This window comes from Physella acuta, unplaced genomic scaffold (genome assembly GCF_028476545.2).
Source record: "Physella acuta isolate Inbredline_101_S28 unplaced genomic scaffold, ASM2847654v3 ptg000006l, whole genome shotgun sequence".
NCBI classification, from domain to species: Eukaryota; Metazoa; Mollusca; class Gastropoda; family Physidae; genus Physella; species Physella acuta.
Genome location: NW_026731526.1, coordinates 677,501 through 705,081, shown reverse-complemented (window position 1 = coordinate 705,081; position 27,581 = coordinate 677,501). Strand labels below are relative to the sequence as shown.

General features: G+C 34.8%; 2 protein-coding genes across 5 annotated transcripts in view; one reads left to right on the top strand and one right to left on the bottom strand.

The window, feature by feature from the left end:
- Positions 1-1,396: 1,396 nt before the first annotated feature.
- LOC131941665 (zinc metalloproteinase-disintegrin-like NaMP) lies at positions 1,397-13,912 on the top strand. Of its 2 annotated transcripts, none has more exons than XM_059301185.1 (18): positions 1,397-1,465; positions 2,219-2,370; positions 3,212-3,420; positions 4,051-4,143; positions 4,982-5,129; positions 5,647-5,738; positions 6,588-6,665; positions 7,091-7,227; positions 7,803-7,843; positions 8,495-8,606; positions 9,614-9,784; positions 10,475-10,613; positions 10,759-10,866; positions 11,185-11,236; positions 11,831-11,980; positions 12,382-12,531; positions 13,118-13,264; positions 13,820-13,912. In XM_059301185.1, the coding sequence occupies exons 2-18, from the start codon at positions 2,295-2,297 to the stop codon at positions 13,837-13,839; spliced, it is 1,923 nt and encodes a 640-aa protein (XP_059157168.1). In that variant the 5' UTR covers positions 1,397-1,465; positions 2,219-2,294; the 3' UTR covers positions 13,840-13,912. The 2 variants fall into 2 exon arrangements, with proteins under 2 accessions (XP_059157168.1, XP_059157076.1); XM_059301093.1 differs by having other exon boundaries at positions 5,548-5,738; positions 13,820-13,911.
- A 676-nt stretch (positions 13,913-14,588) lies between these two features.
- LOC131941496 (prestin) overlaps positions 14,589-27,581 on the bottom strand; it is a 15,582-nt gene continuing 2,589 nt past the window's right edge. The window contains exons 1-3 of one of the 3 annotated variants that reach the window (XM_059300801.1): positions 22,960-23,118; positions 19,123-19,277; positions 14,589-18,696 (exon numbers count right to left, since the gene is read on the bottom strand). In XM_059300801.1, the coding sequence (XP_059156784.1) occupies positions 16,180-18,696; positions 19,123-19,277; positions 22,960-22,984 (2,697 nt within the window). In that variant the 5' untranslated portion in view covers positions 22,985-23,118 and the 3' untranslated portion in view covers positions 14,589-16,179. Of the gene's footprint in view, positions 18,697-19,122; positions 19,278-22,959; positions 23,119-27,581 lie in introns of those variants that run through there. The other 2 variants (XM_059300883.1, XM_059300966.1) reach the window with 2 other exon arrangements.

The window sequence follows — 27,581 nt, the reverse complement described above, 5'->3', positions numbered from 1 at the left end:
TTTTCTTTAAACAATATAAATAGTCATATTGAGTATCAGATAGCTATTAGCTTGCCTCCTCGTGTTTTTGTCTTGTGGGTCAAAACTGGCGTACAAAATTTTGACCACTTCTAACGGACCAATTTGTTTCAAACTTGGCACGTGGGTCAAGATCGGACAACAATGCAATCTGACATCAAATACGACTTAATTGGATACCTAAGAACTAGAGACAGTTTTTTGTATTGTATTAAAAATTTAAAAAATACATGAAAAACATTTAACAGCAAGCTTTTGTAGAACTTGCATTAAAATTAAAAATAATTTTCATGATATAGTCCTATAAAAGAACGTGCCATTATTTAAAATAGCTCTAGAGAGAAGTGTGGGTCTCTATATTATGTATTAAATAACCTTCCTGAAATTTAGGAAGCAACCTAAGCTTTTCTTTATAATTATTTAAAAAGTGGTGATTTATTGATTATTTTATACATTTGTCAAAATCATTTATTTTCTCATATTTAGTGCATAATTCTAAAAACTTGCCATTGAAATGTTTTTACTTTCTCGTATATACGAAGTATAGAGAAAGTCTTGCAATCGTGCAAAAAAAAAAAAAAAAATCGAGATTTTTACAAATCTCGACGTTTCACACCTCACTGATACGGAAAAACATAATTTTGCAATCTTGTCCGTATGTCTGTGTGTCTGTCTGTGTGTCTGTCTGTGTGTTTGTCTGTCCGTGTGTAAACACGATAACTTGAGTACCGTTACAGCTAGGTTGATGAAATTTCATATATAAGTATTTAATCAAAATCGTAGATCCGTATCAACTTTTGAGCGATTTCCGATAACCGGAAGTGGTACTTTTCCTACTTTGAATTTTTCAAAAGCCTATAACTTGAGTACTATTTCAGATAGATAAATGAAATTTGATATGTAAGTAAAAGATCTAATTCTCTACCTTCTATTAAATTTTGAGTCATTTCCGTTGACTGGAAGTAGTAATTTACGCTACTTCCGATTTCTCAAAAAACTAATGTAAATTTTAAAAGTAATAATAATATTGCGCACTATTATGCGCTTTTTTATTTGGCGTTCACTTGGTGTGCAATTAATTTGTCTACGAGATTTTATTCTATTTTTAAAACTTTAAGTATTTAAAATGGATTAAAAATCATGTCTATAGTCCGAGTTCCCATCCCCTGTTATTTTATATAAGAATATTCGAGAAAGTTTAGGGGAGAACACTCCCGGTTTATTTAAATGTATATTTATATCTTCTTTTCAAATTCGTTTTTCTAAGAACTGTAATTTAATATTTTGCGTTTAATGTTGATCTGGGACTTCAAGAAAATGTTAAAGTTTACTCTACACCGATTTGCACCATTACAGAACAAAACTTTTCCAAAAGTCTCTAGAAATAAACTCATCATCTCTTTCCTGAAACATCTGTCCCTAATAGAATGTAAGGGTTAATTTTGAGGTACGTAAAACAGTTTGTCAAGCCGTGCATTTATTGATTAATCATGTTATTGTTTATGCTTTTTTATCACATTCCAATATTTAAGATAATGAATTCAGCTTCCAAAGATAAGTAGCCGCCTCTACCATCGTCTCAGGAACATTGGGGGGGGGGGGGGGTCATTGTTTTTTTATTTTTCTCTGAAGGATGGGGGGGGGGGGGGGAGAAGGTGGACAGGACGGGACACTTTTAAAAGTAAATATTTTCTATAAAAATTCCATTTTGTTCGGTGGGGGGAGGGGGGCGGTAGATGATGAGATGCCTGGAAGAAATTCTGCTGTGTATTATTTACATGCAGAGTTTCTTCCAGGCATCTCTTCGGGGGAGGGGGATCTCTGCCCCTCGAAGAAAGTCCACCCCCCCCCCCCCCACTTCCCCGGAGAAAAAAGTCTGGAAGAAACACTGTTTACATGTAGGCCTACAGAAGAACTTTACTTCATCTACCTTATCGACAATCAGGTCCAAAAGCATAACAAAATGGTCTACTTGGTTGGGGTGGGGGGGGGGGGGGGGGAGAAGAGGTCTTCTATAAATGTCTTCACATTAATTACGGGGAAGGAGTTTGGATTTTTAATTACGATGTGTGACTAAAAGGTGTGGTTGTTCAGAAAATGTAACGTCACACTTTTGCATTAAAAAAATGTGTGTATTCAAGGTTTATTAGTTACTGCTTAGTTAATTAACACGTTTATTGTTTTATTTTATTTTTGCTAGACATCTCCATACAGGGACATAAGAAGCTGAACAAAACTTCAGATGTGAAGGCTGAGAAATAGACATGTAATCAAGAATGGTTTTTAGTGGGTGGCTCTTGGTTTTAGCTGCTACTCTTGTAGGCCACGCCCACCGTAGCTCCGGATCCACGGGTAAAAACTGCGTGCTGGGCAGTAGCAATAGCTTTTAAAACACTTTAGATTAATACACATCTATATATATATATATATATAATTCTCTTCTTGGAGACGCTAGAAAACAAGCTGTAAGCGCGCTCCCTACCACCCCACCCCTACATGGTCTGGTGAGCTTTGGTTCACGCTAAATGTTTACAGCCAGGTTTAGTGACGGCTATTAGGGGCAGATAATTTAGTTTGAAAAGATTTTAAACTTAGGGAAGGTAACTAAGAGGAGGCTGCTTTCACGGCGGGGGGGGGGGGGGTGTAGGGTAGGGGTTGGGGGAAAGGAGGGTGGGGGAAACGACCTACTGATAGTGTGTTAAAGCAAATATTTTCAGTGGCAGCATTTGTACTGTCGAATTCACAAATTATGAATTACTGAAAAGTAGAAAATAAAACAAGTAAATAGCGGCGTATGATATGCCGCGGGTCGGCTCGTATTACATTACATAACACTAGGGGTTACAAAGGGTAGGAAAGGGAATTTCTTCAATTTTTAATTTACTATTTTTGTTTTAGTTATGGTTAGTTACACCTTCAGTAATGTACAGTAGTGGACACTATACTATACACGCTATACACTATATACACATTTTGTTTTAGTTCTGCCAAGTACACCTTCAGTGATATAATATTTTTGTCTCAGTTCTGGTGAGTTACACCTGCAGTAATGTAATGTAATACTAGCAGTAGTAGACACCACACACGCCGTACTATATACACGTTTTTTTTAGTTCTGCCTGTTACACCTTCAACGGTGATATAATATAATATTATAATCTAGTAGTGGACCCCATACACATCTTTCTTTCAGTTCTGGTGAGTTACACCTGCAGTAATGTAACGGCTGAGCACCAGGTGCCGGATGAGGTCAACGTCACAGTAGCCACAGCTCAAAACGCCACAGTCCAGCTTCAACTGACTCGTGTTGCTCACATCAACTTTGACATCCCTGTCTACCTGTTAAAGGCTGACCAAGGTGGGCAGTACTCGAGGTCAAGAAGAGAGATAACTCCAAGAGAGGTGATCATGCTTTGCTCTTTTCTTACTGTACACATAGTGGACATAATGGGTCTGGGAAGGTGGTTAAGCATTCATCAAACTAAGTTTTAAGGTGCAGTTTGGTGGTTTAGCTTTAATGGGATGGGGTGTTAAGCTACCATAATCATTAGCAGTCTGGGAAGGTGGTTAAGCATTCATCAAACTAAGTTTTAAGGTGCAGTTTGGTGGTTTAGCTTTAATGGGATGGGGTGTTAAGCTACCATAATCATTTGCAGTCTGGGAAGGTTTGTAAAAATGCATAGCTTCTAGTTGTAAAAGTATCTTATTATCACACCAGAAATGTAACAATTTTTATTTTTTGTCTACTAACTTTTAGTAACTACTCTTTTAAAGCTTCATCTAAAAAATTTAAAAAGATTATTTGAAAGTCTTTAGTGTCACTCACTTTGTAGGCCACAAGTTTTTTTTTTAAATCTACTTTTTTTTCACCAATGTAACAAATGTAAAAAAAAAAATAATGTTATATTCTTTAATAATACTTGTATATGACATTGTAGCTATATGGGTTTTTTTTTAAATCACATATTCCTTATCTTCAAGTTAAGATGTTAATACAAAGTGGTAAATTTCTGTGCAATATTTTCTATTTAGAATAAAGGTTTTTATCAAGATGTTACCAACCAGGCTTACATGCAGATTGAAAGGCAGCAAGGCAGTGACCACAATGAGGTTCAACTATCTTTTGTGAGTTTTAATAACACATTTTTAAAATGACAAAATATATATTTCAAAATTACAAAATACATTTTTTGAATTATAAACTATTTGTTCTTTAAATTACAAAAATATTTAAAAAAAAAATATTTAAATTTTTTTTTTTTTTAAATTACATATTTCTTTTACAATAAAAAATATTTGTTTTTAAAGAACAAAATGTTTTTGTAAAATTATCAACATACATTTTGTAAAATAACAAAATAACATTTTTAAAAATAGAAAATACATTTTAAAAAATAACAAAATACTTTTTATAAAGTTAAGACTTTTTAAAAATAAAGTGCTTTTTAAAACAGATACTACATTTTGTAAAATAATAAAGTACAACAAAATAACAAACCATTTTTTTACAATACAAAAATTTAACCTAGACATTTTATCTAAAGAAGAAAAATATAATTCTTGTAAACCTAAAAAGCTGTATAAATTGTAAATCTACATTAATTCATGTTAACAAATCCACATTATGGTCCTACTTCTTAATGCAGTTTGAATAATAAAAGAAAAGTATTTAATACATTAACAAAACTCCATGTATATCATACTTTACTTTTTAAGATGAATCATGTAATGCCCAGAAGTCACTTTATTTTTCAAACAATAGTACTACTTGCAAAAAGAAAAAATATCTTCCAGAAAACTAGCTAGAATTAGATGTATAGGATGAACATTGCTAGAACTAGTGAACTTATTAGATGCCCAAACTTAAAGAAACTTTTTTTTTTAAAGTATTGGCTTTAAACATTAGCAGCTTACATATTAAAAAGAGATTCCTTTTATTTTTCTCTTTTTTCTAACTCTCAAGAAAGGAGATTTTGTGACCGATGGTCAGGTGTTCACACTGGTGCCCCCACAGCGCATGGTGAGAGACACAATAACACACTGCTACATGGGCTACCATCTACTGGCTAAAAAAAGGAAGAAACTTTATTTTGCTGACTCAGTTCATTCATGTAAGGTTTTATTTAACACCCTCATTTACAGCTAAGCTTAACTCTCTATTTTAAGGCTAGCACGACCTATGCATGCAAGCTTATTAGTACACTTTTTTCAAAAAAACATCATTGATCAAATGTATAGAGCCCTACAAATACATAAGTCAAGTTAATTTCTCTGCCTAACTCTACAAGTACAGTTTGCTGAAAAGAGTTTTCTACATATAAAATACTATATTTAAAAGACATTCATACACATACATATAAATATATATATATATATATAAATTATATATATATATATATATATATATATATATATATATATATATATATATATATATATATATATATATATATATATATATATATATATATATATATATTTAATTTTGTTTATTTATTTATTGATATGAAAGTTTGATATTATGTACAGCTAAAGAATCATCTTTGAAAGAGAGAAAACACAACCTAAAACCCATATCCAAAGAAGATGGCATGCCCATGTTGTACATTGATCTTGCTGTCTTTGTAGACACCTGTGTGTGGGAAAGATTTCTTCACAACACTGACAATGAAACAGCTTTTCAAGATCTCCTTGAGTATTATGCTTTTATCTTCAATGGGGTTAGTTTGTATTATAGTGTGACATACGTTTAGGTATTTCTAATTTAATTGGACTTCTAGATTGTCTTTATCTTGCATGGTTTGATGGAAGGATACTCTTAATTGATATAAATCACTAGTCTTATGCAGAAGTTGCAAACATTTTTTTAAGAAAAGGGCTATTTAAAAGTTATTTTAGCTAAAAGTATTTATTGAAACACAATGATAAATGATATTGCAGTTTTAATAATTTAATATTCAGCATCTCATCTAAAATTAATGCTGTTGTTATATTTCCACCACTCTTAACAAATTAAGTTATGAAGCATTTATTTATTCAAGGAGCCACATGCAGTCATAAGTCTTCATAATACTTACCACTGTATTATATTTTACTTCTTTGTTTTGGTAAAAAAAAGATTCCTAAATGAAGCCTGTGAAATAAAAAAAACTCGTATAGATAATTGATTGGCGGCTTTACTGTTCAAATATCATGTAAATAAAAATGAATAGCTTAATCTTTGGCCTGCTTGACTTTTAATTTAAGAAAAATGAAGTCTTTGTTGAATAATACAATATCCTGTCATATGTTGGATTATACAGTCTGAGATTAATTAGATAATGGAAATAATATCGATGGATTGTTTAAGCTTAAAACTATTGTAAGAGGAATATTATGTTAGCAGTGTTAAGTCTACGGATTTTTTGTTAATAAAATACAAAAATAAAAGTACCATTTTAATCTTTATGTTTTATAGAGCGTTAATGTAACACACAATTTACTTAAACTTGATAACATGATTCAAGTTACTTGCACTGCTCGTCATCCCACCAGGGGAAGTGAAATGGTTTAAATCTTGTTTTTTTTAGATTGATACCAGGTATAAAGGGATCAAGTCAATGGACTACACCATCAATGTTTTATTGGGTTCCATCAATATTCTCGAGGTAAATCAATATTTAATTGGTTACATCAATTCTCAAGGTAAATCATCAATATTTAATACATTCCATCAATTCTCAAGGTAAATTCTCAATATTTTATTAAATTCCATCAGTATTCTTGAAGTAAGCTTAACCCATTGACACAAAGAAGCTGACCATTTGATACCAACCTTATATCTTTTATCAGACTAAATTATATTATTGTTTGAATTAGAAATTGTGAATGAATTTAAAATAAATATATTGCTTCTAAGTAAAAAGTACTTGAATCTAAGGAAGCAAGCTGCATCCATTTACTTAATTAAATTAAAGAAATTCCTTTTTTTTTACAATTACAATTTTATTCAAACAAACTAAAATAAATTAAATGAGAAGAAATGCTGATAATTGTTCCTAAAAATGAGAAAATTCTTCTTTTTAATCATAAGATAGACACACTCTTCAAAAATGAGGATACTGATGGTCATGCTGATGCCAAGAACATGCTGAACACACTGGCTGCATTCACCATCTCTCCCTGGTCCATTCCATTTTTGTACTATGACCATGTGATGCTGTTTACAGGGTATGTCTGAATTTTTGAAATATTGTCATCAGCTCATGTTCAGTGTTTCTTCCAGACTTTCTTCTTCTGGGGGGGGGGGGGGGGTGCACTTGAAATTGGGGGGGGGGGTCGGACAACAATTTTTGGGAGGGGCGGACACTGTCAAAAGTATATATTTTCTATATAAATTCCATTTCGTTCAGTCGGGGGGGGGGGGGGGAAGTAGACTTTCTTGGTGCCCCCCCCTCCCCCCCCACCCCGAACAGATGCCTGGAAGAAACTCTGCTCATGTTCTGTGGCCAAGCTTCAAGCAAATTTTTGGTTTGTTAAATACAAAACACAACAAGACACATGTCAACTGACCTGGCTTCATTGCCACTATTTTGAGACTATTTATAGCGGACTCCTCCCAAACCTAGTTCTGACACATAACATATGCAAATCGTCTGATTATAGATTCTATAAAAATGATAAATAGTTGTTGATTAGTAATTAGACCTATTATTTTGTAAAATATTGATAATTATTGAGATAAATTAGAGAAAAATTAGAGACATTTAAAAAAAAATATAACTGAATTAGTTGAATTTTTATAGGTTGGATTTGTTTGATAAAGTAACAAAAACAGACTATTTGGGTAAGTTGTAACAAATTTTTTTCACTTAAAAGGTTTCTTTTATAATGGGCCTTACATACACAATTATAATTTGGCTATTAAGATTAAAATTCTTACTCTAATAACTGAGTTATAAAAACTTTTAAACAATAGTTATTTACTATATAATGTGTTAAGTCTGGCAGAATTACTTATTTGTGAGAAAAGTTACAATATAATGTTGATGCTTACATGATGTTCATACAATAGTTCATTATATGTCATCCCATTTACCCTTATGCAGAAACTTTCCAAACTATTATTTGAAAAATAGGATGATATTATCAGAATTTTCAAACAATGATAAGACCTTTTCATAAGCACATTTTAAAAGCTATTATTTGAAGAATGGGATCCTGTTTTCAGGGATTTCATTCAATGGTTCCTTATGTAAAAAACCTTTCCATAAGCACATTTTAAAAGCTATTATTTGAAGAATGGGATCCTGTTTTCAGGGATTTCATTCAATGGTTACTTATGTAAAAAACCTTTCCATAAGCACATTTTAAAAGTTATTATTTGAAGAATGGGATCCTGTTTTCAGGGATTTCATTCAATGGTTCCTTATGTAAAAATCCTTTCCATAAGCACATTTTAAAAGTTATTATTTGACGAATTGGATCCTGTTTTCAGGGATTTCATTCAATGGTTCCTTATGTAACAAATTTGGCTTGAGCGCATCAGTCATTGAAGATAAAGGTGACTACAGTGCAATGGAGACAGCTACCCATGAGCTGGGCCACAGGTATTGAAGTTTTATTTTTTAACTGGCTCTGTTCTGTTTGAGGAACAGGTCACCATGACCTGCTGTTAAGTGTATCAAAATTATCAGTTTGTTTTCTTTAGGGTTTGGACTAGAAATAGGCTAGGGCCAAAGTCAGCAACTTTTTGGAAATAATGATCTTATTATCTTTTCAAAGTGATAGTTTAATGTTAAAGATACACTGGAAGATTACTTTTATTGCTGGTGCTTAAAGCGTAGAAAGTAACAATTGGAAATACTCTCTATTCTAAAAATGAAAAAAATAAACCGGGAGTGATCTAAAAAAATTTTTTTTTTGCACGATTACAATACTTTCTCTATACTCTGTATATACGAGGAAGTAAAAATAAAGATGCAGGTTACTTACTACTAGATTAAGATGCTAAGGACGAGGTTTCAGGATAAATATAAATTTTCTTTATACAGGCTATGAGTGCCTAATATTGGCTATAAGATGCTTAGACTTAATGGTACTTTATACACATTAACATGGAGATTTTCTGTTAGTTTAATCATGCTTTTTTTTTCTTCTTGAATTACTACTTATGACATCTTTGAAAAAAAAAAACATGTGCTTCTTACATATTACTGCTAGGATGGTAGGATGTCGGATAATAACCCTGGAAATATTATAAATATAAGAAAAATATATAAAATCCTCATATATATATATATATATATATATATATATATATATATATATATATATATATATATATATATATATATATATATATATATATATATATATATATATATATATATATATATATGTTTGTATATATGTGTGTAAGTGTGTGTCTATATATATGTACATGTACCTATATATACAGTAGCAAGTTAATTACCCAAAAAGGATAAATGTAACAGAAAAGTGTTTCTGTCCATTGCTTTTAGTATTACTAAAACTTACTTTTTATTTTTTAAAGATTAGCAAAAAAAAAAAACCCAGTGAATTAAGAGTACAAATTCTTTTCTTCCCCACTCAGTCTTTCTGCTAATCATGATGGTGAAGACAATGAATGTAAGACTGAAGATCGCTATATCATGGCAAAGGGCAGTCTGCATGAGAACCAAGGGACAGAACTCAATCCATGGCTGTTCTCCCCTTGCAGTATTCGTAGTTTTACTGAACACATTGGAAAGTTGTTAAAAACATTGTGAGTTCTGCTCTGTTTAGTTTTAAAGCTAGAAAGTTACAGTAAAGGGTACAAAGTCTCTTGTATGCTTTATCTGTAATGATTAGTTCTACAACCTTCACTTTCTACTTTACCAGTGTGTCACAATAATAGAATAGTCTTCTTGAATTTTAATAACCAATGGCTTAAATAATACCTACAGTTATCAACATTTTTTATAGTACTAAGAAGTGTTGAAAACCCTTTACAGCTTAAGTGGGCTGGAGCTGAAATGGAATGCAGATGGAATAATAAAGTTTGTGTGTGTGTGTGGGGGGGGGGGGTGGGCAAGGATCACTTATTTGAGATCTTTTAAGAGGAAGATGGAAGAATTTGGACTTATAGCCAGAGATAAAAATTGTATCGATTAAAAGTTTGTTGGCTGAGCATATCTCAACTCTTATAATAATTGTATCGATTAAAAGTTTGTTGGCTGAGCATATCTCAACTCTTATAATTCTTTGAAAACAAAATGGAATACAAAGAATAATAAATGGAGTAGTAGTAAAATTTTTTTTTGGAAAGCCAGATTTACAGTTGTGTCATATAAAAGAACATAACAGTAAAGCCTGATTTATTTTTCCATCCTGTACATCAGCCTGCATTGTAATTGATGTTCAAAGTTTATATTTAAAAAAAAATGCTAAAAACAAGACTTAACTCTCTCTGCAGTATAGGGACTGTCTGTTTAACTACCTCACTAACAACCAACTATGTTTTCCCTAACGTGTCTAATCGTCTGCTGGGCCAGGAAATACCACCAGATCACCAATGTCAACTCAAGCATGGAAATGGATCTTTTTACTGCAAGGTAGATTGCTTTAAAAAAAATAATTTTGTTCCAGTTTGACATGAATGTTAATGTTTCTTAAACAATAGTTTTTAGTTAAAAACTATTTTTAAAAAAATGGTTTTGGCTTAATATTTTTAAAAACATTTGGCTTTTTTTTTTGCAGCTTCTTCCTGACATCAAGATTTGTACTGAGCTGACTTGTTTCAGACCAGGAAAAAATGATTGCACAGTGCACCATGCTCTGATGGGAACTTCTTGTGGTAATAAAATGGTATCAAATATGTAGTCCAGTTCTTTTGTACCTAGCTCCCTTCCTCCTGGTTACCTTGTTTTACCACTTATAATTGAAAATGCCTGCTTGTCACTTGTCTTTTTCTAACCTCCATAACTTATTGTAAATCAGGCCCATAATTGTATAAATGGTTCAATAATAATTATGGATACTTTGTAGCTGCATTAAGTTTCTGTGGGTGATCTTAAGATGATGTGATTAATTGTGCCAAAAACATGAAAAAAAAAAAATCTTATAATGATCTCAAATTTTCCTGCAAATATAACAAACAGCAAAATAAAAATATTTTGTTTCCAGGTGTGTAAAGAAGGCAGATGTGTGCATGATGATTCTGCTCTACAAGTTGAAGGTAACTCGGAGTATTTAAATGACAATTTTATATACTTTTATCAAATGAAAATTACATTTTTGAGTACCAGTATTGAATTGACATTTTAAAATACCAGTACAAACAAAAATGACATTTTTATGTACAAGTAACGCATAAAAATTACATTTTTATGTACCAATGAAATAAAAAAAAATTACTTAGGTTTAATTTGGGCAATAGACACATTTTTTGGAGGGCTGTGGTTTACATTTAAATTGTAAAATTAGACTGATTGTATTCTACAGGTGACTGAATATTTAGTGAATTAGACTCAGACTTAGACTAGATTTCAGGCTCAACAATTATTGCTATTTAACAACTTAATCACTCAACAGCATTATTGGAGTGTTAAATATAAAAACTAAATTTTAGTCTTAATATTTTACACTCCACTCATACAAATTGTAACATTAGATCATTCAATTATGCCAACCTTAACAATTAAATTATACCAAACTCACTCAACAATCCACAACCTGAACTTTTATAAACCCAATTATACCAACCTCATTCAACAATCTAATTATACATGTGACTGAATATTTGTTGAATTAAATTGATTATATCTTACAGGTGATTGTCTATTCGGTGACTCTGCCCCTGGTCTATTTCTACCAGAGCCATGCCCCAGTCTCATCAAGAAATTTAATGGCCTGTGTTATGCTGCTGGTATTGAGAGGTTGTGCTGTGCTTCATGCAGGAACATCTCCAGGCCTGACGAAAGTAAGGGCAAACAATAAATTCACAATCTGCGCCAGGCTAATCAAAATTATTCACAAACTGTGCAACATCTGTACACATTATTCATAAATTGTGAAATGTTACTACAAAATATTGTTAAACCAAACAGCTACCACAAATTATTCATAAAATGTTCAACACTATTATGATTTATTCATAAATTGTGCAAGGCTACCACTAATTATCCTTAAACTACACATAGTAGGCTACATCACATTTGATTAATTAATTCATTTTGAATTCCACATCCAGAATTTATTTTTTAATACTTATTATCATTGAAAAGCCTTAGCAAGAACATATATGAGATAAAGTTATTTTTAGTTCATTCTGTTCAAATTCTTGCTAAAGTTTTATTGAGCATGCAATGAACATTTTTTTAGGCTGTAAATATGGTGACAATATGGCCAACTGCAGCAAGGCCAACTGCCATATAGTAACTGGCCACATAGACTGCTGTGAGAGCTGTTCATTTCCTCAGTCAGTGATAGCAGCTAAACCAAAAGTAAGGTCAGGTGTGGATACTGCAACAGGTAAATAACTATCGTCTGATTAATGTGTGTGTGTATATATATATATATATATATATATATATATATATATATATATATATATATATATATATATATATATATACTGACTGGTATAAGTAAATAATTAGTATGTAAACTAGTCATTTGGTCCACACTAGACACTGCTAATTAAATATCAAATATCTTATAATAAAATCTTTTACTACCAGTAACTGATAATGTGTGAACAAATTAGTCTAAATGTAAAATAAAGCTGAAAATTTAAAAAAGCACTTAGCACAAACATGTTTAAAATTGTTTGTTTGAATGTTTACTTATGGCCCTGGTCCTCCCACAATTAACAAAACACCTGATGACATCTTGCCTGGTGATATTAATTGTTGTTTTATGATAGGCTACATGTGACTTATGTTTTAACTTCTTGAAGAAAATCAGTGATCAACATTAATCCTTTGAAGAAAATCAGTGATACATTTTAAAAATTGTAGTCAGTGATCAATATTTTAAATTCTAGATCTAGAAGAAAATCAGTGATCAATGTTTTTAACTCTAGTACAAAATTAATGATCAATATTTTAAATTCTAGAAAAAAACCAGTGCATGGACCACCCAGACTCGATGACAAATATCTCCTGCATCCCCATCTCCATTATGTTCCCTTATCTGTGCTACATTGAGGATGTGCGTGCAGCCTGTTGCGCATCATGCAAGATTGTAAACACAAAAGAGCAAGGTGTGTAACTCTTTAAATAAGTTTTTAACTGGTTGAACTATAACAGTAGGTCTATAAATAGCACAAATTTCAGCATTTTGTTAGAACTTGGAGTTATTGAATAGGCCCTACTCAGAACATTCCAATATAGGTTTGCATGTCAAGTATAGGCTCACTTTACAGAATACTAATTTTTATAAGATATTTTTGAAGAACAGCTGGGTAGAAATTACAATTTTTTCTTTTTAATTTTCAAAATTCATCTTTTTTGTTGTTTTCTACTTGAGATTTGTGTGCTGTTTCTTTTCATGCAAGAAGCATTAATATTATAATGAATAACTTTTTTTGAGTGAAATAAAGTCTAACAATTAGTTATTGTAGATGAGCTTTAGGCAAACCAAATTATCCAAATGACAACTATAGCTTAAATCCTTAGAGTTAGGAGTTAGATACAGTTGTCTTGGAGAATTATTGTTTGTGAAATAAAGTTGTGTGTATGAACATGTAGGTATAGCTGATTAAGCTGTCAATGTTGTGTCGAAGAAAAATTAACAATTCTGTTTGACCAATGCACAGGCTGTGAGTATGGGACGTAGTGGTCTGGCGGTAGAGAGCTGGACTGCTAACCCGTAAGTCTTGATTTCGAATCCGGGTTCATGTCAGTAGACCGTCCCTGAGTCCACCCAACTCTGATGGGTACCTAACTCACGTTAGGGAAAGTAAAGGCGGCTGTGCATAGTGCTGACCAAACTATCTCTTCATATGCTGAGGTCACAGAAACAAGTGAACTCTACTTCACTCGCCCCATAGACCATCAGGTTTGAAAGGGAAACTTTACTTTTTTACAGGCTGCGAGTATGGGGACTTCGAGCCTGGTAAATGTTCATCAGAGACTTCATGCACCCAGAACCCAGAGCTGTGCTGTAAGACCTGTGGACTGCTGCAGTCATCCAATGCTGCGTATCAGCTGACCACTGGTCAAAACTATTTCCTGATTTTCTTTATGTACTATTTAACCATCTTGGTTACCATCAATGTCTAAAACTTTCAGCCTTTAAAATGAATTTATAATGGAAAAATTGCCATCTGCTACAAAAAAAAACAAAACATCAAATATAAAGTTGTATAATAAAAGCTTTAACAAACTAAAGAAAAAAAACCATGTAACTAACAATAATAAAAAAAAATTACCTAAAATATCAATGTGTTTTTTATTATAATATTTATAATTCCACCATTTTATATTTGTAATACTCTTGATCCAAATAACATTAAAATAAAAGTTTAACAAACACTAGAGCTTTATGAAATCCAATGTTTACTAATGTTTAATGTATATATGTATATATTTTAAAAAATATATAAGTAATCAAAATAACCTGGTAACAATATTGGATAAAATAAAATTAAAAAATAATTCAGTCTTTGTAAATAAAAAAATTCAATAGGTTTTTTAACATGAATACCTCATTTTTCTCAAATTCTCTAAAGCAAGTATATTTTTGCTAACACAAGTTAAAAAAAAAAAACATTCCTAAAAGTTGAGTGACTCTAGGATACATGCTCTATGAAAACCTGAAATCCTTTTATAATGTGAGTATGTTTTTAAACACTTCTTCAAGATTAATATAGCAAATATACAGATATAACTTCATCATTCAACTTGTTACCCCATTTGTATTGTTTTGTTTTACATCTTAGATTGAAAACTCAAGACTTAGACTAGATTTCAGGTTCAACATTCATTGTTGTTTAACAACCTAATCACTCTTCAGCAATATTGGAGAGTTAAATATAAAAACTAAATTTTTAGTCTCGATATTTAACACTCCACTCATACAAATTGTAACCTTAAGTCAATCAATTATACCAACCTTAACAATTATACCAAACTCACTCACCTTAACTTTTGTAAATCCAATTATACCAACCTCATTCAACAATCTAATTATAACTTTTAACATTTAACAATCCAATAAAACTAACCTCAATATTCAACAATCCAATCAAACTAACCTCAACATTCAACAATCCAATCAAACTTACCTCAACATTCAACAATCCAATCAAACTAACCTCAAAATTCAACAATCCAATCAAACTTACCTCAACATTCAACAATCCATCTATATCAACTTCAGCAATCCAATCCTGTTACATACACTTTAACATTAAGCAGCCTTTGACCCTCAATTTCCTCCCTAAGTTCACATTTAACATAACAAAACTTTGCTATTTTATTAACTTTTTACTGAAATCAAATTGTTACTTCTTTAATTATAACATTTTCTCCACTCAAAAACCAATATAAATAACAATCTTGTGCTTTCAAACTACATTACAGTTTTCTGGTACATAAAAAATATTGATAAGAAACTTGATCAATATGCAAGAACATTTATTAAAGCTTTAAAAATGAATGAGAAGAACTTGATAGGAAAACGAGCTATGAAATTTTTTCGAGTCTTGTACTATAATCTAAACCAAGCAAATTTTACTAAAAAAATTTCAAAAACTTAATTATGGTATTGGTAGGTGTCTGAATAAAAACGTTCGGGTAAAAGGTATAGTTAAAAATTGTTTATCATTTGTTGAAAATATCCATCACAATATTTGTCTAATAATTACAAGTACAAAAGTGTATAATTTAATATTTTTTTTTAACTTTTGAAATATATTGTTCAAAAATTGATAATTGTGGAAGATTATTAACAACAAAAGAATAAACAACATTTGCTGTAATGAGAATGAGAGATACATTTTATAGTAAACGTAGCTTGAATGCTACAATGAAATCACCCAATACATCGTTTTCTAAAATATTTATCAAATGTGTTTTAGAAATAATTTTTAAATAAAGGGACTTAATCATGTATTATTTTTGCAAGTTTCACCTTGCGTGATTGTCTGTCCTGGCCAAAGTAGATTGTTGTTGTCTACATTTTAGTTACATACGAGTCTTCTATGGCTTCCTCGTCGGAGAAGTCTTCCAAAGCTTCAGCCTCCAGCGGCAGAATCCTCTCTGGCTTGGCGATGGCTATGGCGTCATGAATGTCAAGGAAAAGATGGTTGCGTGGTATCTTATCAAACGCGCCTGCGTGCTCCATAGCTCTGCGCATGTCAGCGGAGCATCCAGCTAAAAATACTTTAATATTCACGTGCCCGTATTCTGTGAAGATGTGGCTCAGGACGTTTGACCCGGATGCGTCGATATAATTTATGGTGGAGCAGTCCAAAATGATGTGGTGGATCTTCCTCATTTGTCGGAGTTTCTCATCTGTGAATAGTTCATCGCCGTCGTCGGGGTCTTCTTCGAAATCGTCGAAATCGATGGAGAAAGTCGATTCTCGTCGCTTGGAGTAATCCAGAGTTCCAGAACCGTTGACTTGTTTGCTGGAGTATCGCTCTGGGTTCGGAGACTTAGCGACGACGTTGCCGGATGGGATGCCCAGGTCACCGTTGTTGTTGCTCATCTCCTGATCTTCGTCGACGCTCTGGAATTTGGGTTTCTCCATGTTGGGGAGCGACACGCGTCGGATCCTCTCAGCCTGAGCACTCTCGCTGCTCGTGAGCTTTCCCATACTGTTCCTCTCTGTTTCCGTGAGGGTTAGCGGGTACTTGTTGAGACTGCTTGACGAGTTTTGCGAGGCCAGCCCCACCTCTCCCATCATGATGGAGTTGCGTCTGTCTTCTGGCGGGAGTCCCTGCGCGATTCTTTCATTGTTGAGCTTGGCTAACCTCTTCTCTCTTTTCTTCAAACCTTTCAGCAATTTCCTCGGGTTTACGGTGCAGCGGTACAGCGTGTTTCGGAAAATTTCAGCGTTCGCGAAATACAGCGAAGACTGAAATCGGAAAATCTTGATTCCGGGAATTTCCGTGGAGTCTCGGTACTTTTTGTGTTCCACGAAACAGGGGTCGGACTTTGTGAAGCCGAGCTTGTAGCCTCTAGCGAACTGGGTCTGGAAAACTACCGTTATCAGGGAGACGCCTACCCCAACTCCAAGCCCCATATCGATATCAATAAACACTGTAGCGAAAAATGTGAAGAACCAAATCACGAAGTCGAATTTGTTGATTCGCCAGAACTTTCTCCCGTCGATGATTTGAATAAACAGACCTTTCAGTGCGATGAAAATGATGGCGGCAAGAACGGCTTTCGGAAGCTCAGTGAAGAGCCTGGAGACGATGAGGATGACGAGGAGCATGAGGATGGAGACGAAGATGCCATTGAGGGTCGTCCTGGCGTTCATACTGCTGGCCACCATAGACCGGGGCGGGGAGACGCTGGAGGGGAAGCAGTTGAAGAACGAGCTGAAGGCGTTGCACATGCCGTAGGCCAGCATCTCCTGGTTGTCGTCGATCTCGTAGTTGTGCTTCTTGGCGCAGATCTTGCCCATGGCGATGGTGTTGGCGAAGATCAAAATCGCCAAAATGAAACAGTCGACTATGTAATTCGATGAAAGTTTCAAACCTTCAACAGGGATGCTTGGTACGGGAATTTCCGTTGGGATCGTTCCGACGACATCGACCTTGTACTCTGTTCGGAAATCCCCGAAGTAGGAAGCGACCGTGCCGAAGATGACGATGAACAGCTCAATCGGGATCGGCGCGTAGAGTTTGTGTTTGAATCTCTCGTTGACGCAGTCCTTGACCAGCAGAATGATGACGCAGGAGATGATGGCGCAGATGATCGCCGCCACGTTGGCCTCCGTGATGTTGGTGAAGATGTCCCGCACCATGAAGACGATTTTGAAAGCGCCGCCGTATCGTTTTATTTTGATGCCGAGCATGGCCGGGACCTGGCTGATGCCGATGTGTACGGCCGCGGCCGACGTGAAGGCAGTGAAGAAAGATTCCGACAAGTACGCGGTGATGAACCCTAACTTCAAAAACCCCATAGCAATCATCATAATCCCTGTAATCAGCGTTATAGCCATTGCCAGATTTTCCTTAAAATCCATGTACTCCGGTAAATCGTCAAGGATCGTCCCGTTGCCAGTTTGGTTCATAATCCAAGGCCGCGAGGCCGCCCAGGCTTGACCTTCCCTGTCAACCGTCGCGGCGGTTAAGATGCAGATGACGGCGCTGGTTCCCATGGAAACGTGGGCGGAAGTACCGAAGATAACGTAGAGTAAAACAGGCCAGAGGGAGGTGAAGAGTCCGTTTTCGACCTTGACCGAGGTGAGCTGACCGAAGGCCAGGGCCTGGGGTATGTGGACGATGCCGACGGTGATGCCAGCGACGATGTCAGCCACGGAGTTCTCCTTCAGCTTGTAGTAGCGGATGTACTTAATCACGGGGATGTAGGTCGACACCAGCTTCCAGAGACGGCGTTTGGAGCAGTACATGTTCCGCTTGACCTTCTCCAGTAAGGTCGTCTTTTGGAGGGCGTCTTTGTTGAGGTGAAGGTCGTCATAGGCCACCTGAGTTAGTGGGGTCCTGGCTATCACAATCTGGGAGCAGGAAGTAAGGAACAGAGATTAAAGCGTTGTAAAGACAGAAAGTGTCTCAATACAGAATATTTTAAGACACGATATATCAAGACTAACAGTTTAAGACAAAAATCTAAAGAAAAAAATTATCTTTAGACGAAGCGGAATAAAATATATCTAGACTTTTTAAGACTACAGGCTATTTTTCGTATTTAGCAACTATAGGACTGGTAAGTAGGTCACCATCCAGTTCTACGGCTCAATAAAACCTGCATGAGCCATAGAGCTGGTTGGTGACCTACTTACCAGCCCTATATAAATATACATTTCGTTTGAAGCTTCCATACTAATACATTTGTTGTTAGCTACTGTGTGACTATAACAATTGGCTTTTACTACAACCAAACGTTTATGTATGTACTACTGTAAGACTCGATGTGACCGTACCTGGTTCCCACCAGGGGCGGCAACAGTAGGGGCTGAGAACCGCCTTTTCTTCTGCCCCATGGTCAGGGGCGGCAGCTTGTCCGTCTCCTCCGTGCTCATGTCGGCACCTCTGTTGACGTAGCCGTTAGCCTGGTCTGGAGGCTCTACTGCCCCTGCTGAAAAGATGAGACCCGTTAAGATGTTTCACACAACGGGCAGTTTACTCATTTACAAAGATGCCATATTACGTACGCCGATGTTTTTTTTAGGACGCCCCACTAATTTTACCCGCAGATGATAAACACGTACAACGTACTGCACCCGCAGATTATAAAGACACTTCAATAGAAGTAAAATAAAAGAAAGAAAATAACATACGATAGATAGATAAGATAAAAAATCCAGACTACAGCATAATCAATTTATTGAAACGATCTGTTTATATATTTATATTTATATTATATTATATATTATTATCATCATCTTTTCTCTTTCGGGTCCAAGACGCTCAGTGTAGATGAAATAGAGTTCATCTGTTTCAATCTGTTTCATTGACCCCTAGGTGATAGTGTGGTCAACACTACGCCCAGCCGCCTTTGTTTGCCTAACGTGACTCAAATACTCATCACCGTTGTGTGGACTCTTGGACTAGCAGTCGTGAGCTGTATAACTACAACTGTCTTGAGAAATTTAGATTTAGTGCAGGGATTTATTCTTCAAAAAATACTGTGTGTTTTATGCGATGCGAGTTGAAACGGGAGACACGTTTATGATTTAATTACCATAATAGTTTATTATTTTTGTCCTCACGCACAGGATGAAGTCGCTTGCTGGTGTGTCAAAATAAAATTTACGCAAAATGTTTTCTGTTTAGCAAAAACTCTTCCCCAACGGCTCTCTAAATTCTGGTGTTACAACCTAACATTAGCTCTCAAGGCACGTCCTACTTCTTTCTGTAAGACGTGAAAGCCAAGTAGATTTAATAGGGACATACATCAAGCTTTACTTAACAACTCAAAAAAAATATTTTGTTATTCTAAGGTGTATTTTAATCGCACGCAGAAACATTGCTGAAACATTTGAAATTCTATTTTTATTAAATTTTATTCGTAGTGGTTCTTAAGCTGGGCTTGATCGAACCCCGGGTTTCTGTGAGTCACTCTCAGGGTTCAGCGGAGGTCAAGACAAATCGGACTCATATGACTTACGATAAGATATTGTCAGTGCGGACGATATAACTGTTTTGAAGGGTTCAGCGAATAGGTACCTCCAAAGAGGTAATGAACCGCTGGTTTAGACAAAACATACAGTTATGCTGGATATTCACAGTCTACCAAGTATCCCCAGACGTAACGTTATGTTAGACACAGGCGGGGAGCTGCACACCGGCCCTGATCCAATAAATAAAACGTGTGGTGTTGTGTTGTCAACATTTTTGTTTTAAAGCCATAATGCCAGTGACAGGCATTATTGTTGTGTTTGTTGTGGATAATAAAGGATGATTCTGCAGGTATTTTCGATTGAAACTTAGATTACATGTATGCAATTATATATATATAATATATATATATATATATATATATATATATATATATATATATATATATATATATATATATATATATATATATATATATATATATATATATATATATATATATATATATATATATATATATATTTATGAACTTTGTTAAACCCGACGACATCTGCTTTTTTATTGAGGGATTTGCGTGACTTACTCTAATACAATAAAAATGATAAAAGATTTAAAGATTTTCTAAATTAGTTTAATTTAGTTACCAAAAGACTGAAAGAAATTAATTGCATTTTGTTCTATTAGAACGATAACAAAACTCGCCAAATTATAAGTTAGCTATTGAATAATTCTTATAATAATAAAAAAAAGATTGTGCAACGCCGAAGTCATCCAGGTTCATCCACTGTTAATCAGCAAACCTGCAGCTGCGAAGTTTGTCCAAACAGCGCAGGTCATTGCATCCACCTCGATGTACTCCCACCACATAGGTGCCCACGTGACACTTGCACCTACCCTTCTTGCTGAAGCAGTAGCCAATGTCGTAATCGTAGCAATAGCTGTAAAAGTTGGGGTGATGAAGCGGCTTCAAACAGCGACCTTCCCAAACCCCGTGCCTTCCCCAGTTCTGTACAGGCCCGTGAGAAAGTGACCGTATGGACAATAGGACCAAGAGTTGTTTTTGTCAAGACTTAACCACCAATTCGCATGTACAAACTCTTCCCCGTTTCGCCACGGATCATGTTTGGAGCAACATTCGACTGATTCTAATCTACCACACCGACGTCGTTCCGGTAGAAACCGGATATGACGTCGCCGGTACGGTCGCATTGCGATAATCCGGCTTTTTCAAAGCTCAGAACCCAGTCGACAACATGGCAATCCGGTGATGCGCCGGTAATAAGTACGGACAAGGCTAGAAATCTAATACAGCTCAGCATTTCTGAAATACAGCAATTATAAGTCTGAGACCAAAATATTACCGACTGTTGCACAGTAGCCAGGATCAAAGTCAAAATAGCTGCAGGTTCAAACTTTATCACATATGTTTGACTGCAAGTTGTGAAACACAGTTTTCGCTGCAGGTAGTACACATTTTGGCTACAGATAGTGCTTACAGCACATATCTGGCTACAGGTAGTGCCTGCAACCCATTTCTGGCCGCAGGTAGTACCAGAGTTTCTTCCGGGCATCTCTTCGGGTGGGGGGCGAAGCCCCGCCGAAATTTTTTTACCGCCCCCCCCCCCCCCGAACGAAATGAAATTAATATAATTTATATAGAAAATATATACTTTTAACAGTGTTCGCCCCACCCCCCGAAGAAAGTTTACCGCCCCCCTGAAAATTTGAAGTGCCCCCCCCCCCCGGAGAAAAAAGTCTGGAAGAAACACTGGGGAGTACCTGCAACCCATTTTTGGCCGCAGGTAGTGCCATATGTTTGGATGCGGTAGTGTCTGCAACATGCATCATGGCGTAGGTATATTGAGATGTTTTCTAAATAGATACTTTGTGACAATGTAGTCCGGAGACGCTAATTCCGGATAGAATAAGAGTAAACATTTAAAATATTGAATTCAAGGCTAGCATCTTTCAGATTTAACAATGTATTTACTTTCTGTACCCCTACATAAGGACTTACAACATGTGTTCGTTAAGAAGCGCATAAAAAAAATCACAAACAGATCTCAAAAGTGTTCAGTTGTAAATCAACACAAGCTTCGATAAAACACGATCCTTCGAATATCTCCAGGATTGGGGTGTCTTGTAAAGTGCCCCATTTACGTAGATCCACAGTACTTAAAGTGATTTTACGCTTAATTAAGTCAAACTCGAATGTCTGGTCAATTCACATTTAGAAAAGTTGATGATTGTCAAAGTTCAGTATAAATGTATGTGAGTATATACCCTATATAAACATAATAATATTGGCTCCATATATATATATATATATATATATATATATATATATATATATATATATATATATATATATATATATATATATATATATATACATATATATATATATATACATATACATATATATATATATATATATATATATATATATATATATATATATATATATATATATATATATATATATATATATATATATATATATATATATATATATATATATATATATATATATATATATATATATATATATATATATATATATATATATATATATATATATATATATATATATATATGGCAATAAATATGGCAATATTTGTAGGAATACTTTTACAACAAAATAGAGATTACATTGTCAACGAATTTCAATGCATCAACCGCATGTATTAGATACATACCCAGTCTGTGTTTCTTGTATCTCATTATGGACACGTTTTTTTTTTATTTACATAATTTAAATTGAATGAATATAGTGTAATTAGCCCTTAGGTGGGTGTTTAAAAAAATGGTTCTAGGGCATCATCCTGACTAGAGCCTGAAGTTCTGTGAAGAAATGGAACTCGCCACAACTAAACGGTACGGCAAAGCAACATAGGCCTATATATAGGATAACCATCATAAAATAGTTATCTTTATGGTGGCCATCAATTTTAAAATTTATCTGGCCAACATTTGTGTGCTGTCATAGCCAACGTCATCGAAATTAGTTGCCATAACTAGACACTTAGAGAAGTTAAATTGTGTTTAGTTACACTAATTTGCATGTTTGACTGAATCGAATATTTAGAATATTCGACCGAAAATAAATTTATTTTGAAGAAAAAAATTTATTTTGAAGAAACACAAATTAATTTTGTTAATCGTAATTTTTCGAACTAATTAAGAATCATTAAAAAATGTGGCTTGATATTTTTCGTAAATCAAAACAAGAACGTTTGTCCCAAAGAAGTGCGCAAAAGATTCATAAAACAACCAAATCATAATATGTATAAATGAATGGTTTGAAAACACAGGCAACAATTGAAAAATAAATTAAAATTTTTCCTTTATTTTAAATAATAAAGTAGGAAAAAAAATTAGTATGCTATTTGTCTCATCAAATTAATATTCTCGTTAATAAAAACATCTGGTAAAATTATCACTTTTAGCTATAATTTTATTTTAATATAATATAGCATAACATCGATAACTGAACCTGAACCAAACTTTGAAAAAGTGATAACAATGCTTGCGCATTTCGGAGAGTATATTTAGTTATTTTCATCCTTAGACTTTAAACTAGTATCTTATCTGAAGCAGTAAATTAAATTGAAGCCACAGATAAATATTCACAGTTCATTAAAACGACGCTTGTCTTGTTTACATTAAAAAATGTACCACACTTTTTTGGCCATAAAAACATGGAGAGCTTTTGGAGGATTGGAGTCAACGGCTCGCTGGTAACTATAATTTTTATTGGGTAAGAGGAACCCATTGATGTCATAGGTTTTATAACGTAATACGTCATAAACGTCGGAGTAGATTTATGCCATCTGGTTAGCTCATTTAATGGCTATGTTTATCTACTGGGTTTACAGAAGGTTGTTTCAAAATAAAGCTGTAATTAGTTTAATTAGATCAGGCAATTTTGTAATAAAAATTCTTCTTAAAACTGGGTTTTATTGTTTTAGACATAGATAAAAATAAGACAGACTTCTTTCTTTGACTTTTAAAAAAATTCAGTGAGGCTAGTCAAGGTCGCACTAGATTGGGGAAATTACTCTGAAAAAAACGGGGCCTAATATAAATCAAACCCACATTTTCAGTGAGCTTCGTTTTCGTCCGTTTCGGATTTTGACGTTTATTTTGTGTAAAAGACATGCCGTACTTGGTACTGATTTCTTCGGAGGTGAACGGTGGAGATGTGTTTGGTGTGAGAGTTGGTGCGGCTGTGTGGTGTGGATGTCGGTTTGGATGTGGGTTTGGATTAGGGTGGTGCGGATGTAGGTTTGGATTAGGGTGGTGTGGATGTAGGTTTGGCTTTGGGTGGTGTGGATGTAGGTTTGGCTTTGTGTGGCGTGGATGTGGATTTGAAGGTGAGTGGTGTGGATGTGGGGTAGGAAGTGTGTAGGTTTGAATTTGGGGGGTTTGAAACAGGCTTTGGAAGTGAGTGGTATGGAAGTTGGTTTGGATATGTGTGGTAGTGGATGTGGATTTGAAGGTGAGTGGTGTGGACGTGGGGTAGGAAGTGTGTGGTGTAGATGTGAGTCTGGATTAGGCTAGTGTTAATGTAGGTTTGAATTTGGGGGGTTTGAAACAGGCTTTGGAAGTGAGTGGTATGGAAGTTGGTGTGGATGTGGGTTTGAAAATATGTGGTGTGGATTAAGAAGAGGTAGTGGATGGTCAACTTAAAGAGCACATCATCAAAAAAGCTGCACGTCCTTTAGTAAGAAATACAATATACACCATATGAGCGCCTGGTTTAAGAATAGTAGAAGGGGCAGATGACAGCTATCTTCATTCAAAATACGAGGCCGTCTCGGTGTTGAAGTTTTCTGAGAAATTTCACTTATATTTAATATATTCTTTTGCAAAATTTCATTTGATTGTCTTAGACGTATCAGAAACAGAAAGTTTTGGATAGTTAAGAGCGACGTATTATGTTTATTCATGTATCAAGTATAATGAAAGTAAGGGACTCAAGATATTGGTACTTAAAAGTCCTTGGGTGAGTAATTCTCCCTTCTTATACTGAAGTACATATTTCCGTCTCTCTACCATCGCTACACTTTATTCATACGCTAACAACTGTATAAAGTTTTTTAGTTTTTGCATGTCATTTATATTTACGTTTTCTGATTGCTTTAATGACGAAATTCTTTAAAAAAATAATTAACTATGTTTTTGAAATGTTGAAGACTAATTTTAAATACGAAAACACGACTCACTTTTTATTTAATTACATAATAAGATAGTTCATGTATTGTCACTAACAAAATAAAAGTCATGCGTAGTTAAAAAAAATTCTAAATCTAATATTCAAACACATAAACTGTGGATCTTATGGTTGGGTTAAAATTGAGGAAAAGTAAAAAAAACAGAGGTCAAAGTCACAGTTAGAAAGGTCATGGTCATAGGAAGATAAGTCAAAGTCACCTGGAGAAACAATAAAGTCACCGGAAGAGGGGTCAAAGTGCAAGTCTAAAAAGGAGGAGTTAACATTACAGAAAGAATGGTTAAAGAGCGTGGGGGTTAGCGTTTCAAGAAGAGAGGTAAAAAAAAACTTTATAATCGGTTCTATTTTAATCAAATGTTGGAATCCATGTTTCATCTACCTGACAAAGGTTCAGTCTTTAAATTATTTAGCTTGATCTCCCAGTAAAAAAAAAAACGGCAGTTGATGCCAATAAGCCCAAGCCTAGCCCCAGCCTTACCCCAACCGACATAAATCTGCCCAGGCTATTTCCTTGTGTATTTCCGGGACAGGCCAACCCCGACCATCTATCATAGGGCGGCTTTAACTTTCTTCAGAGAGTCTATCGTGTGGACACTTACAGTTTGTTTACATGCACGCTTTCTCATATCCGTTCCTTAATTAGATTCTAATTGTTTGTATACATCTTCGACGATGTGTCAGTTCTAATCTGCTTGTGTAGGGCGGGGGTTGTTGACATCGGAAGTCATCCGTTCTACGAAAAGGGGAAAGATGGTTGCTTGGAAAACTTCCCTGGATAGGTGCCGCTCTACCGTAACGTAAAGCTAGATAGCCCCTACACCAGTCATCCCCCTTAACCTCCAACTCTTCTGTATGGTAACTAATTCAGCATTAGGATGTCAATGCAGGCATTTATCCCATTGACAAACGCGTTGAACACTTGTTAGTATACGTTTACGTATGCGAGTATTCCTTAACTTGAAGCTCTAGTGGCCGCCTATGATACTCTACTACGGCAAGACATTGTAAGGGGCGACGTGGCCTATAGGTAAAGCGCTATACTGCTAACCCGGAAATCTCGAATTCAGGTAAAGAGGAACGTCCCTGAGTCCACCTAGCTCTATTGGGTGCCTAACTCACGTCAGGGAATTTAAAAGCAACTGGGCATTGTGCTAACCAAATTATCCCTTCATACGCTGGTTACTGGTTATCGCGTCAAGATCTAATATATTGTTTAACACTTAAGGATGGTGAGAGTTTTTATCGACTGTGCCGTTAAAAATGTTAGCGAACTTAGTCTGCAGGGACCAAGACAAAGTTTACCAGTTTGGTGTATCACGTGATGTAGCGAAAAACTAGTGGGTTAGCGAATCATCTAATATATTAATTTTGAAATAATTGTAATTTATAAAACAGTAAAAAAAACAGTAAAAATAGATTTCTTTAAAATATTTAAGGGGAGACAACACGGAATATAAATCAGAAACGTCTTCATTTATTACCGCGCTTTAAAAAAAACAGTTTCGTTGCCCTTGTCATGTTGATGTGTGTAAGGGAGATAAATCCCACCCATTTCCTACCTGTAAGCGAGGGCCTGTTATAATTAAATTAGAGCCGTCACCTGGGCTGCTAGCCGAAGATTTTTTATTTTCTGACATTCAGGCGGAAGTTGGTTTCAGGTCACGTCAATCATTTCTTGAATTTCTTGCAGAATTTTACAAAAGTGAATTTAATATAATTCTTAGTTTTACTTTGAATTTTGTAAATGTGGATGTTTTCTTGTTTTAATCACTACGGGCTGACCCGGGGCGTATCATACGCCTCTATTTAGTTGTTTTATTTTCTACTTTTCAGTACTTCATAGTTAGTGAATTCGACCCGGCTCAACGATTGTAAACAATCGGGGTGAATCTTAGCTCACCAGAATGGTAGGGGTGGGGTGGTATCTATATGCCTAAAGAGCCGGGGAGTAACGGCGTGCGTATACATGGTGTCTCGCATGGTCCCCACGAAGAGAATTATATATATAAATATTATGTTTATTAAATATACCACTGTTCGTCAGTCTAAAGAGGTTTGATTTTAAGATTAAATTCAAATTAACTC